The following is a 14278-nucleotide window of genomic DNA, read 5'->3' as shown; positions in this document are numbered from 1 at the left end:
CCTCTCTTTAGGTGCGTCATTGCAGACGGAATCGAAAGGAATGGGTTAGTTTTTGGCGCGCACTTCATTTTCAATTATATCCGGTCTCGTCCACTTGCAGAAAACTGACCGCTCACAGGGTTTTTCTGCTGAAAAGTATCAGCATAACAGTTCCGTGTTTTTCGCACGGCACAGGCGTGAGTTTATGGATGCTTGTAAACAACTTGCTTCGTTTCTCTAGAAACGGCGCCGGGTGCCTGTGTCACTGACATGATGCACAGCATACGCAAAGCTTCATACAATTAGCGTACACTGATCCCTCGATCAAACAGCCGAGTTTGGCACTCCGGTGTCATCTTAATATGTCTCGAACGGGTCAACAGCCGACGGACACAACTGTAAAGGTGGACTCTCAGTTTCCATGAACCTCCCAACACCGGTTAGGCGACGCGGCACAAGAATGTGAAAAAGGCGCCAGAGAAACCCAGTTCTGTCCACTTCGGTCCATGCAGTTACACAGAACAAAGACGACCGGGTCAGTTCCCCCCTCTCAAACTAGATTGGAACGTGCTCTCCACTTCCCGCGAGAAGTAACAAGGCACACGCCACGGTGGGCCCTACAGCCCACTCTAGTTTGCAGACATTTTAGCAAATTTGTCATGAGCACCTAGGGACTCTCGATCAGTCACAAGAGTGACTCAATTCGACTAACACTAACAACAAGTAACATTTCTCGAGAGTTGTGTTTCGCCGCAGAAACACCGCTCCCAGACTGCGCGTTTCTGTTCTCACCTGCCCTGCAACCACCCGTGGGTAAAACCGGGCCCCCTAGACGACAAGGAGTGCGTTCCACGTCTTTCCCATTGTGTCCACGCACCTTGACGATGCTTGCAATAGGTTTAGTTCTTCGTACCTAGTGTAACGACCAAGCTTTGTCATTCACCACGTCACACACTGTTCCGTCCACAGCCCTCTCCGTCCCTCATTCATTCACGTGTGCATCGCCCTCTAATGCTCGACAGTATGGCCAGCACTCCCCTCGTGATTAGCCTGAACTCACTCGGATTCGTGACCACAACTGGAGACTTTTAAAAACTACGAACTTTTATCCCTGGTCCGCCTTCTTCGTCTACCCCTTTTTCTGTTCGTTGGGCGCTTGGGAGAAAACAGACATGCACGGCAGGGAACACGGGGTACGCCTACCCCCGATTCGCATATTGGGCTCGCTTTTACAGAACCCCGCAACATTCTGTGTCAGTCTCTCAAATGAAACCGACGGGTCATCAAAATCGTGCCCACTACCAACTGCTTCCCGAATGCTTCGATCGGCCAGTCCCACCAAACACGTAATGTACGCAGTCATTTGACGTAAATGCACTGTTAGAAGTGTGTATACTCAAGCGCAACTAAGACCGATTGTACATTCTCTACACACAACTGTTGAACACTACGGGGGATGTTACGCCTCAGGGTAGAGTTATGATCAGACCTCCCTCGTCGATGAAGGCTTGTGAGGGTCTCACGGTTCCGCTGGGAGAGCCACTGAAACTTTAAACTTCATGTTCCGCTTCGTGACTTCAGTTTCTGATGCATTTTCTCAGTCAACAGTTGCTGTGTTATCCCTCTTTCCTTCAGAGCGCTGGTGTTCTTGAGTTTCCACCAGCAAAAATTTGCGAAAACTCTAGTCGTGGGGACAAGGCGAAAACGCAACCCACGGAAACAGCGTAACTCACGAGGCAAAAACAAAGAAGAAAGGGAGCTGGCACACCAGACAGCAGGCCAGAAAGCCATTTTCTGTTAGCCTCTCCGCTTACTTGCGGGGGATCGAACAGGTAACCGCAAATGCAAATTTGCCAGTCTGTTCGGCCACCCACAAGGAACGCACCAAAATGCTATCCACCGTAAGAAACGGTCCTCTAGTGGAGACTTTCTTCACAGAAAATGAAAATAAAAGAACTACTCGATCATACTCACAACCCACAAACACACACACACACACACACCACGCAGAACGGTCTGCCATCCCTACGCGTGTTGGCTGTACATGAACCAAACGAGTTGACACCTAGTGCAAGTACTGGAGAACGCGTTCAACCGACGGCGTGGATGCGTTCACTGTCCCGCCCTGTTTCTACAGCCAGGTTAACCATTTTGCTTCCCTTCTGAACCGCAATAGCGATGTTTCTGACAGTTCCTTCTGTACCCTCGCTGGCTTTCCCGCTCACAGCCTACGTTACCACGGGAGAGAAAGCAACACGAGAGCACATCTACAAGAATACGGATCTGCATGTTTCTGCACATGCGAGACACACGTGTGCTCAACGCTATCTCAGAAGGCGCACGAGAAGCAAATGGCGCTGCACTTTTGTGAGAAGTTGGTGTGCTTGCTCAACCACAGAAGCAAACCACAGTACTGCTGGGAGCACAAAATAACGGGCGGAGAGACAACAGAAAGAAACGAACTGGTGTAGTGCAAAATGCCTCTTCCATACGCTAGTCAACTGTACTACCTTTTCATGGAGAAGACACACTGTAACCTTTGACTGACACGTAACACGCCACGGAACACAACGTCGCGCAACAAGGGGAGAGCACCTGACGCACGAAGACTCCCTTTCTCACCCCGTACATTTTGAGCACCACAACAAACTCTGGGACCCCGCAGGAATAAATACGCCTCTGCCGGGCTCCCCGTCTCCTGCAGGCTTACAGGCATAAACAAGCACGGAGAATGCTTTTCCAAGAACCCTCTACGATACACGGAAACAAAGCAGAGGACTTCTACATCTAGGGCTCCCTTCTTTTTTCCTTGTTGCCGTAACATCGCAGCTATCTATATAATACCTGAATAACATTTTCTAGCATATTTTGCGGCGTTAAAAGTGATCCCATCCAAAACCGACAGAAGAATTCGGCACCCTTCTTCCCGCCTTGAAACTCGGGATGTGGGGTGGGCCGCACACCCGAGAACAATTACATTTTTTCGCCGTTCCCACATGAACAAACAATAAACACCATTTGTGGTTTCCCGGAAAAAACACAATCGTCACCAACTCTACGCTTCGCAATTCGTCTGCAGCGAGAATGGCAGCCGATACAAACTCTCGATGAGGGAGTGACCACCGCACTTAGCCAGCCGACGAGCCAGGCACAGTGTGGAGGACACTTCTGATATCTCCTGTCCTCAAACAAAAGCTGAGAAATAACGCTGTGGATTCAGTGCCTCTTCACAGTCGCCAGAGCGCTGGAAGATCTATTCACTGCAGACAACACACACACTCTGTCACACAAGCGCACATTTCTGTCGAGTTCTCTGAGTCAGGACCCGGAAACAGCCACAGGCTGTCGTCCCATTCCAGCCCGCAGCTTCCTCGGCTCTCGAAAACTGTTTTCGCCTGTCCTTCACACATCTTGCAACGTGAGACACGAGTGAAAACTGTGGTGGAGTGCTCTCACTTTCACACCGATTCCTACCTACGCGTTGTCTCCCACATCCCACCACCATATCCAATTTTGGTCTTCACAGATGCGGTACATACAAAACGCGTCAAAAGTGAATCACGCTGTGCAAGTCTGCATTTACACAATCAACCAAGATGCCAGGCAGAACTCACTTCGATTTGGAACGTGACGCGGCAGAAGTCCTCTTTTGCTTCCAGACAACAGGGAGAAGTCTCGAAATATTTAATAAACGGAAGCCGACTTGCCTCAGGAAAAACTGCTTGACCACAAGGACTCCCCTCTCCAAAGGCGGAGTTTCTCTATTCAGCTCCGGATTGCATTGAACACACACACTTTACTGCCGGCACTGTCCCTCTTTTGCGTTTCTATTCTCTCTCCCTTTGTTCTCTTCCTTCTGTCCTCTCTCTGCTGCCCTCCCATCCCTTCGCTACGTAACTCACAAGAGGGAAGGTATACGCTCGCCGGGGGTTTCTGTACACAGCGAAGTGGCCGCTTTCCCTTTCGCCTCCGATGCGACACTCTACTTCTCTCCTCTTAACCCCATGTGTTCATTGCAGACACATGTGAAGTGGGCTAAGAATCGGGAAGAGCTGGAGATCAGTCTGTATCACACTACTCCTTCCCCGTACTGTTTCTGCGTTCCTAACCCGGGTTGAACACAACTTGCTCTTCGTAGGAGCCCACCGACAGGCACAAGTTAGCACAGACGCAAAGGCCGCGACGAATATGCCAAAAAGGAAGAAATGCGATATCACGACGCAACGGACAACGCCAGTTGCTACACGATATTCATGGTCACATGCGCTTACCCATTTCGCCCTGCCCCCTTTTAACATGAATTGCTTTGCCTCTCCCCCGATGAACAGTGTGCGCTCGCTTTCTCGTGAGAGAATCGGAAAAAAAAAAACGAGGAGACGTCTGTGCTTTCGGTCTCCCCCTGGACAACGCTGGGGAATGACAGCACGCCGCTGAATTTGCTGATTCAGGATGAGAGCCAGGACGAGCTGGGCGCAATCCACCACCGACTGATTCGTGTCTCTCGTGGACGTAGACATCGCGAGCCACACAGGAGATGTTGTCTGTCATTCCTTTGCTGGCCGACATCAAGCGTCAGTTCTTTCTCCCCTCACAGAAACACGCACACTACGGAAAGAGACAGAGCGGGCGGAGGGGAAACCTCTGCGTCCCAACCTTCAGAGGCTGTGTAGAACTCTGCCGCGGCGCAAGCAAACACTCGTGTCCTTGCCTACACCTAACAGGTGGCAACGTAAAACAAGACGACTCATGGGAAACGAGACAGAAACCAGCTACGAGCAAAATCTCGAAACACGCAAAAACTCGCGCTGCTTGTGATTACAAGTTTTTACGTCTTCACACACGCAAAGGCATGTTTTCGCTACGCATGTTTTGGGAGTGCTCACACGTGTGACGACTATCTGCAACAGCCACAAAAGAATCCTCCTGCGAGAATGTCTCAGGCGGTATCTACATTCACAATCCTATGCATAATATGAGTCGGCACGCCAGAAATGCACCGATTCGAATCATGTACACGGTTTCTGCCTCACATAGTTCCACTCTCCACAGCGCCTCCAGAGGTGGATGCAAACGGAAAGCGCCACACACAGAAAATTACACAGAGATGTGCGCCCTGTGTGATCGCCTCGATGCGCAAGCATTCTTGGCACCAAGAAATATACACGACACATGCACTTATTTGCGCCGATGCGCATGCGGCAGAAGCTAGACGCACTATCTGCCAAGGAGATGATTTCACGGGGAGAGGCACAGACCGTCAACTGGGGAGGTGTGACCCTGCCCTCTAAGATCCCGGTTCGCCACGCTACCCTCCACCCAATGAATTTGCGGGGTGTGCCATACAAGTGAGATGTGGGACACTTTGTTATTTGGTCTCCTGTCCCCCTTTCTTTGAGGATCTCTACTTGCAGAAGGTTTCCCGAGTTTTTTGGAGCTTTAGTAGGCTGGTCAGACATCTCAGCTCGTCGCTGTTGAGAGCGGGCAGGCGGCTGACGACTTCTTGCAGACACTGCAGCAGGAGAAGGCGGGCGCACGCCTTCTCATTGGAAACGCATGCCTCCTGGACGTCTTCGGTCCCTTCTTTGTCGAGCCAACTCGCAGTCGAATCCTCAGTGAAACCCGGAGCACCCTTTCCACCGCTGCGCGCTATGAGACTGGGCGAGGCGTCTGGCCACACTGTCTCCCGCGCTACCACCCCTCCGAGGGGGACCCAGCTCGACACGGCCGCGATGGCGCTCTCCGGCTTCTGGCTTTGGCCTCTAAGGTCCTCATCTCGGCCCCGCGCTCCTCCCGCATTTCCCAAGGGGCCTTCGTCGCTCGACCGAACGCGTGACCCTTGGACGACTTCGTGAAGTGAGGAAGCAAGGTCGACATCTTCATGGGCCTGTGCATTCATTCCACTCACCCCGAATTCCGGCCGCAGCCACAGAGGCGCATACTGTCCCCAACCGTCAACGTCATCTACCGCATGCAGTCGCTCCTCTGTGTCGCACACCTGGCGCCTCCTGAACCCTGGGTCTGCCAGCCCATCGAGCGACTCCGACGCGTCACCTGTCCCATACATCGCCACCAGGGCGCTGGCGAGGCTCTCTGGCAGCACTGCCCCGGATGCGAGAGCCTCTGCCAACACGTGAGCCCAGGCGCTGTCATCAGCGGGCAGGCGTCCTCCCAGCTGGCCCTTTTCTGAGCCGTTCAACGGCCAGCCACGCCCTGGATTCGCGCGTCTTGCGTTCGCGCCCCGACCGCCCCGCTTCCTCCGGCCGCCGCGCTTCCCTCGGCGTGTCTTGCTAGCCGTCACCGGCGTCGGAAGCGCGCCATCGGATGCGATGGAAGTTGTGGTAGAAGACCTCGCGAGGCTGAACTTCTGCAGGCCCTGACTCGCCATTGCCGCAGACCGGTCCCCGCGATTCGCCCCCACATCCGGAGATAGCACCGCGGCGCTCTCATCACGAGCTCCCAGCCCTTTCCTGACCCCAGCATTCGCGTAGCAAGTCCCCTTTCTTTTCAGAAGACCCGTATGCATGCATGCTCCACCGGGAAAAGTGCCGCGACTCTGGAGAGGCCCTCGGGTGTGGGTGTCGAGGACAACGGGCGCGACCGCGAGGGATGGCGAAGGGTACAGCGATGGGCCGGCAGAATTGTGGTGGGCCTCGAATCCTGGCGAGGGAGGCGCGTGCGAGTGACACAGGAAGTCTTCGTAGTCGGCTGTGGCGTCCGACGACCCACGGAGATGAGCCGGCAAAACCGAGAACGTCGAGAGCGGCGAATGGCCGTCTTCACCCTCTGGAAATGCTTGAGCGTCGGAAAGGGGACCTAGAGCTTCCAACGCCGGGAAGACGCCGAAGGATGACCCGCTGCCTGGAGGTGCAGAATCCAGACTCGACCCGCTGACCACAGTCCTCGACAACGCCGAGGAGGCGACTGACAAGCTCAGATTGCCTGATGAGGAGGGCGAGGACCCGTAAAGCCGACACAGAGAGAGTCCCGACACAGCGCCGTTTTCGTCTTCTGTAAGAAGCGGCGTCGATCCACCGCAGTGGCTAGACAGCGCAGAAAAGAATCCATCCAGATGACGGAAGACCCTGCATGTCCAACACAAACAGACAGTAACCCCTGAACACATTTCCTGTTTTCTCGTTCACATGTGCTTGCATGCTTGCTTGGGCGCACGCGACAACTCAAGGAGTGTGTTTTGTCGCCGGAAAAAAGGCACCTGGGCCTCTTCGTTTCTATTTATGTTCACCTTTCCCAAGGCTCCCTGAGCTCTCTGTAATGCGGAACAGCTTTCACCGGCAGGTGTCTGCTCTTACTCTTCCTCGGCGGCTGGCTCTGATCCAGCGCAGGTTCCAATGACTCCCCCGTCGACGCATTCGCCTTCCTGGGACGAGAACCTCGTTTCTTTCGGGGCGAAGCAAGAGGTCTTCGCAGTCGGCGACTGCCGGCCGCCGCTCACGGAAACTTCTGGTGACGCCGACAGTTTGCGCGATTTAGGAGCAAACTTGTAACGATCGCCTCGACCGCCACCTCGCTACACAGTGGAGGAAGCAAAGAAACACAAGGTACCTTCGTGGATGAACACGCTCAGACAAGTCCGGACACATACCACGGCCATCGATTCGGAACAGATGCAGAAGACTTCAAAGTCTCCGCTACGAGCAGACACATGACAAGCGAAACCGCGAACACAATAGATTAAAACGAACCATGTGGGAGACATCGACGCTGAGAGACCGCTGAAGAAGCATCCGCAGCACTTTCGCCTGCTTACTTGGTCGCAACGGTACGCGTTCGTCACACGAGAATCAGGAGGGGTGCGAAGCTCGGCGGACGCGTGAGCGAACGTGCAGCCAAGAGCCTTTGGACACACCCGACCACTTTTCACGAAAGGGCATATCTTCGTCTGAATTGAAAGAGGATACACGACACGAAAAAGACAATCAGAAACTATCTCATTTACAAACTGGTCGGGATAAGGAGTTACACATGGCAAGAGTCGCGTCTCTGTCTTTTGTATACCCGTTCTCGCCCCTTCCCCCTTACACCCACACTCTGCGACCCCCGATCTTAAACCCTAACCCCTCCAATACAGCAAGGGAGGGCGTCTCACGAACACGCCAACTGTCTGCAGATCGATTCGATTTCCGGCATATCGAAGACTGACACAAAACCACACCGCCCACGCTGCTTCAGCCATTCAGCTGCCGTTCTCCTTGCCGACAAGTCGAAATGTCTTCTCACCTTGTAGACAGCATCAAGATCTGCATCTCTGCCTTTTCGGGGGCGCGCGTCGGCTCCCAAGGGCGGCTGGTGACCAGCGTCCGGGTCCCTTGGTGGGGCAAGACTTCGCTCAGTTTCCGGTTGGATTGCCAATTCTCTGGAGATCTTGTTCTGGTTGTCTTTCTCTCCAGAGACACCGTCGGCATTGCCTTGTCGGCGCGCGCCGTCGCCCTGGACGGGTGTCGTGCCAGCAGTCCCCCCAGGTCGCGCGGTGGATCCTACGTCCAGGGAGCGTGGTGTCGAAGTGAGGAGACTTTCAAGGAAAGTCGAGAACGAAGCGAGGTCTGCCAAAGTACTTGGCTGTCCAGAGGCAACTGTCTGAGGCTGCTTTGCGTCGGTCTCGGGTCCTCTCTGGTGGGGCTGAAGTCCTGGCGGGCCTGTGATTGCAAGGAGTCGCAAGAGGTCGTTGAGGGGAAGTGCTGTCCCGTCTTCAGAGGGTCTCTCCTGCTTCCTCGCGTCGACAGACGGCGGACTCCCACTGTCTCGCGGGGGTCGGCCCCCAGCCGAGCCTCGTGTCTCGCCGTTCCACTGTCTCGAGAGCGACCTGTGCCGCGCACCTCTCCGCCTGGTGAGGCCTTTCCTGTAAACCCCGCCGTAGGTGTGGGGGGGTTCATTTTCAGCTTTCGTCTCCTCTGGGGCTGTCTGTTCGCTTCTCAAAGGCACAGGTACCGCATCGCATACACACTCCACGCAAGCAGGCGATGCACCGCCATCGAACTCTTCTGCGGGGCCGTCCTTGCCTGGGTCGGCGAGACGGGGAGCGCCCCCTTCGTTCTCTCCGGCAAACACCCACGCGTCGTGGCGCGGCACAACCACAGTCTCCACAGTCCCCTCGCCCAATTCAACAGCAGCGCGGTTCTCGCGCCTCTGACGGGGCTGGCCATGTTCCTGTTCATGGGCAAAGCCCGACTCCAAGAGGAGAGAGGGAAGTAGGCCTGTGAGGGTCGCAGTCTCGGCCTCAGGAGCCGCAAGTGGCACTTCCTCGTCCTTCTGGGCGAGCACCGAGAAGCTTCGCGCACTCACGAGATCTGGGGAGAAGGAGTCGGGGTGCGAGCCCGGACCTGCACTAAGCGTCGCTGTCCACCGCGGCGAGGCAGGCTCTGCGTTGGTGGATACAGCGGGCGAGAGGAACGGGTGCGGCGTCCACGAGCCCGCGTCACCCGAGAACAGCTCACTCGCTTGGACAGAGGACGGCGAGGGGTACCGACTCCGTTCTTCTTTCTCGGCGTCGTGGTCCCCGGTCAGGTGCTCGTCAAAATCTCCATTCACCCGACGCGGCGGCCCCAACCCACCCGCCTTCGTTCCAGGCGGCATCGCGTGCTCCTATGCGGCAACTGGAGTGCAAAGATCGGGGGAGCGGCGCCTCGCTTTCTATTACGGCCCGGGAGTTAGCACCGTTCGGCGGCGGGCAAAGGCGAACGAATGGATTAGACACACGAAATGAGCAAATTGGTGAGGCAGCCACACACAAACACACGACGAGAATCAAGCAACTGCTACACACTGCGAACGAAAACGACAAAAAGGCACACAGGCACGGCGCTACACACACATCTCGGGACCTGCACACGTGTCTCCCTACACACGAGGGTTGCCGCTGAGGTCGACAGCGCTCAAGAACGGAAAACAAGAACGGCGAAGGAGGACGCGACCACACGGCACAGAGACGCTGGCGGACACTGTGGGTCCACTTTCTCTATGAAAGCACTGACAAGCCTTGCTACGGTTCACGACGCGCACAAACGCTCGGCGAATCCTGCTAGTCTAAAGGCGATCTCTCACAAAATTGCGCTTCTCACAAAATTGCGCTTCTCACGAAACCGCGTTTCTCACAAAATTGCGCTTCTCACGAAACCGCGCTTCTCACAAAATTGCGCTTCTCACGAGGTTTGGGAGGCGCTTCCTCGATCCGCCAATTTCGAGCTACGCTGCCCACAAGAGACGGTGACCTTCCGTTTCCTTGTCCCACAACAACACAAGAGCTTCCGGAAACACTCTGGAAGACACTCATAGGAGACGGGAACGACTGCACAGTCGCGGGGCGAGATCGCTACCCCCTCTTCCCAGGATTCGACCTTCTCTCCGCAGCACCGGCTGTTGGATTTTGCTTGCTGTGTCGATTGGATCGCGGCGAACTTCTCGGCATGTCGGCCTTTATATAACAAAAAGCTCTAGGAAGTTCCTCGCGAAACACATCTCTCGTGTCCTTTCCACGCTACCAACCGACGACACGCGATTTTGAGGCACACGGCGACGTTTGAGGGGCGCCGTGCACGCGGTCGACACAAGGCTCTCGAGATTTTCCTCACGCCTTGAACGAATTGTGTAAGAAAACGTCTAAGGCGATTCGATCCAAGACAGAAATCACCTCCGCCTCAACGACAAAACGAATGTTTGCGAGCACGGATCCCTGTCTCTGTCTTTCCCCTGCGTGTGCGACGGAGCGCTTCGAGGGCGGCAGGAATCAAGCGGACGAGGTACGACCTAACGACGGAAAGCCGGGACGAAGGAACTGTCCCAGAAAGCCTCGTCTCAAGTATAGTTCCAACCGCGAAATGTGTCCATAAAAAAGAACAATACAGACGTATGCGTGCGGAAATCACATCTGTCTACTACATCCACACCAGCAAGGCCCGAAGCAAAACAGAGAAATTGCGCCCAGAAGGCGCCATCCCTCCTCCGTTCTTCGGCTCTCGCTACAGGAGATGAGGCTGAAAAAGAAGCAAAGGAAACGGAAGACGTGAAAGAAAATGAGCTGCACCCTGTCTCTCTTCCCGCGTCTCTGTCTCTCGCCCTACGTAACACCGAACGGGCCCTCGCTTGAAGAGACGCCCGCCGCCGGTACAAGTCCCACGGTGTGCAAAGTGCGGTCACCGAGCCGCAAGATTCTTTTCTTTCACTGGCACGGAGTGCGAATACTGGCACCAAGTTCCACGACAATAAACAATGGACAACGGAGGAAAAGCACGCTCTGTAGACAAAGGGCACGAAGCGAGTCCAATTCTTGTCTGTATTGTCCGTGCACGATTCACCTTCATCCAGAAAGACAGCGTGGCAAGCCCGTCTTCGGGAAGAATCCGTCCGTAAATAGACACAAAAAACAGAACTGAAGAAGCGGAGTATGCACTCGATGAAGGATCCAGGGAAGTCACTACGGTGAAAAATACATTAATTCGACCTCGGCGAGACGCACACGGATGCTCAACGGCGCGCGGGTTGGTGCTGCTGGCGTCTTCCTTCTGTGTCTGTTCTTGCCACCACTACACTTGCAACACTTGGTGGGCAATCAGCGCCTTGACACAGAACTCCAAAGCGCTGGAGAGAGGTAGCCAAAAAAACGAGGTTTCTAGGGCCGTCCGGCACCAAGCAACTGGCTGCTTCGAAGCTGCTGTAGCCAGAACCGCCCACGTCGGAGGCGACCGTCACGCCCAAGAAGAGCAGCACAAAGTGCAAGGCCGAAGGCGGACAGGGACAATGCCTCGATTATGAGGATGCTGATGAGCACGAGCTGTATACTTGCACTTGGGGATTCCTATGAAGCGACACGTAACTCGCAGGTGAAGAACAGAGGCGGAAGGGGCGTGGTCTCCATGCGAACTTGTGGGTTTCTACCAACACTGAGCTGCAACGGAACCAGCCGTACGACCTTCCAGGGACTCGGAAAAATCACAACTCAGACTCTCTCAATATCTCCTGCCACATACGCCCGCCAGCGAGGGCGCCCACGGCCTCCGATCACCGCGAACCCGTATGCTGAGGGTGGCAGAAAGACACCACGTCTCCCAGTCCAAACTGTGTATATCTTCACCACCGTTGCCGTACCGTAGTACAGCTGGAAAAAACGCGAAGTTGCATCGTTTTTCAACCGGTCAACTCCTCACGCGTTCCTCCATCAATCTCGTGAAGTTCACTTCTCGAAACTGGACACGAGCAGGACAATCAACAGGACTCAGTGGAGGTACTCTCTCTCTTTGTGGCTACGGTGGCTGAGTTATCAAGCGCCTCCTTACGCCGCGTCTGCCGGACGTAACTCAGCATTCGCAGGAGACACAGTTCTCTGCTACAAATTCCCGGGGGGGACGGGGCCTTCACGCAAAATCCGGGATAGACACGACGAACTTGGCACAAGGACCACTGAATGACTCAGTTGACACTAAACACCACGAAAAGGAGGTAAACGGCTCCGTTTTATCGAGTTGGTCTTGTGTCACTTGCCCATGTCTCTCCGACACCGGTCCCGTCGAAAGAGCAAGTCTGCCGGTACCACAACTCCGTACCACGAACCTTAGCGTCAAACACCACACCGTGCAGCAATAGTGTCACCCGGCGACGCTGTCGACCGTGGGGTTGAAGCAGGGTTCAATCACTGCCCTGGTGCGTTCTTCTTTCCCGGAAGCCTCAGAGGGTTTCTTGGTGTGAGTCGGTAAGAGCCCCGACACGCAGGAGAGGTTTGTACCCTTCGCCGTTTCATGAAGCGCCAGCGCCACGACTGAAAGTGGCCCGCACGCTCCACCGTTTCTATGGAGACGTGAGGTTTCGCGTGAGGTACGCAAACCCCTGTCCTATCCCTGCCGGGAGGACATCGCGCAGTATGCGCGGGTATAATCGACCCACGCCCCCGGTGACAACCGAGTTCCCCTTGAGTGAAAGTATCAGTACACAACAGAACGAACAGTATCGCGACTGCCAACGCTCCTAGAGGGATAGTACACGTTTCATCGAATGCAAACTCACTTTCCTCACTCTGTTTTGCCCCCCACAGTCACTGGGGCGACTGAACTGCGAAGACATAGGAAGAAGAGCAGGCTGCGATGGCTTCTCGTCTGCGGCAATGCAGCGCCGCCACTGGTTCATGCAGAAGGTCCACCACGCCTGACAGCAAACCCATTTGAAGGGCAGAATTATTACCAGAAAGAGGTGATCATATCACGCACTTCGCTCGCTAGAGTCCTTCACAGGTCGCGTCATAACAAACGGGGGAGAGATAGACAAGCGTGGTACAGTGGTGCGAAACCGCGTGTAACCACTCGTTGGTCCGGTGGCCGCAGGTGCGGTCCGTCCATAATCAGAGACTGACCGGGGTTCTGCGGTGCCGAGGTAGCTTCGAACGACGGGTGTCGGTTTGAGGTTCCGCTTTGTGCAACAGACGCTCCTCTTGTTCCACTACCTAATCATACACTACTGTACCACATCCACGCAGCACTCACTAGGAAGAGGCTTGCGACGTTAAGCTCGTTGCAGACAAAAATCCACAAACGAACGCCCTTCGTCGCTGTCCCCATTTGGGCACTCTCAAGCAAAATACACCATTCAAAAGAAGTTTTCGCATGTTTCAAGATGGGCAGCCACGGCAGAGACTCGAATTACTGTAACAGGACGGGAATTCGCGGCGAGTAACTCGTCAGCAAGCCAAACCAAAGAAGTGAGGATATTTTGGGCGACCGTCCTTCCACATTGAAATACGGAACTAGTTTCGTCATATATTCCGAACTAATCGTGGCACTATATGGATGACAATTGAACGGCAGTTGTTACCGCCAGAGGTAGTGACATACAGGAAGGCGGGGCAAGGCGCTCATAAGGACTTACCGGTGTACGATCAGTCGACCTCTACGCACTCTATGGTGGCATAGTTCAAGAATCCTGATCGACGCTTTTCGAACGGTTAATACGTGATGGCAGAATGCCCATGAAGAAGCATAAGCGCGGACAAGGGAGGGAAAAGCGTAAAGGTCTTCGGCCGCATAACAGTGTCATCCTTTTGTACATGGATCTGATGGTTTCACGTCTCATTCCTTACAGATTTGTGTACAGGGGCCCTGTGTGCGCGCAAGGTTCCTCCATCCTACATCTAGGAAGGCAAACGTCGAAGATGACTGTAGCGTCTTCTAAGGCGAAAGAAAACGCTGTAGTTCACATACGCTGGCACGCCGCTACCTGTGACGAGGTCACCGTTACTGAGCGGCATCCTACGGACTGTATTGCCTGACGGGGTATCTAGAGTTCGCTTCTGGCTTTATCA

The 14278-nt window shown here is 54.6% G+C and overlaps 1 protein-coding gene across 1 annotated transcript; it reads right to left on the bottom strand.

The window, feature by feature from the left end:
- Positions 1 to 23: 23 nt before the first annotated feature.
- TGME49_316510 (hypothetical protein) lies at positions 24 to 13919 on the bottom strand. Its single transcript, XM_002364775.2, has 4 exons — positions 8218 to 13919; positions 7748 to 7879; positions 7290 to 7507; positions 24 to 7061 (listed from the first exon to the last, which is right to left on the bottom strand). Exons 1-4 carry the CDS (start codon positions 9568 to 9570, stop codon positions 5381 to 5383), a joined length of 3384 nt encoding a protein of 1127 aa, XP_002364816.1. The 5' UTR covers positions 9571 to 13919; the 3' UTR covers positions 24 to 5380.
- Positions 13920 to 14278: the final 359 nt, after the last annotated feature.

Source organism: Toxoplasma gondii, chromosome XI (assembly GCF_000006565.2).
Source record: "Toxoplasma gondii ME49 chromosome XI, whole genome shotgun sequence".
NCBI lineage: Eukaryota > Apicomplexa > Conoidasida > Eucoccidiorida > Sarcocystidae > Toxoplasma > Toxoplasma gondii.
Note: the sequence above shows the minus strand (reverse complement) of the source record. Positions and strands in the feature narration are given on the sequence as shown.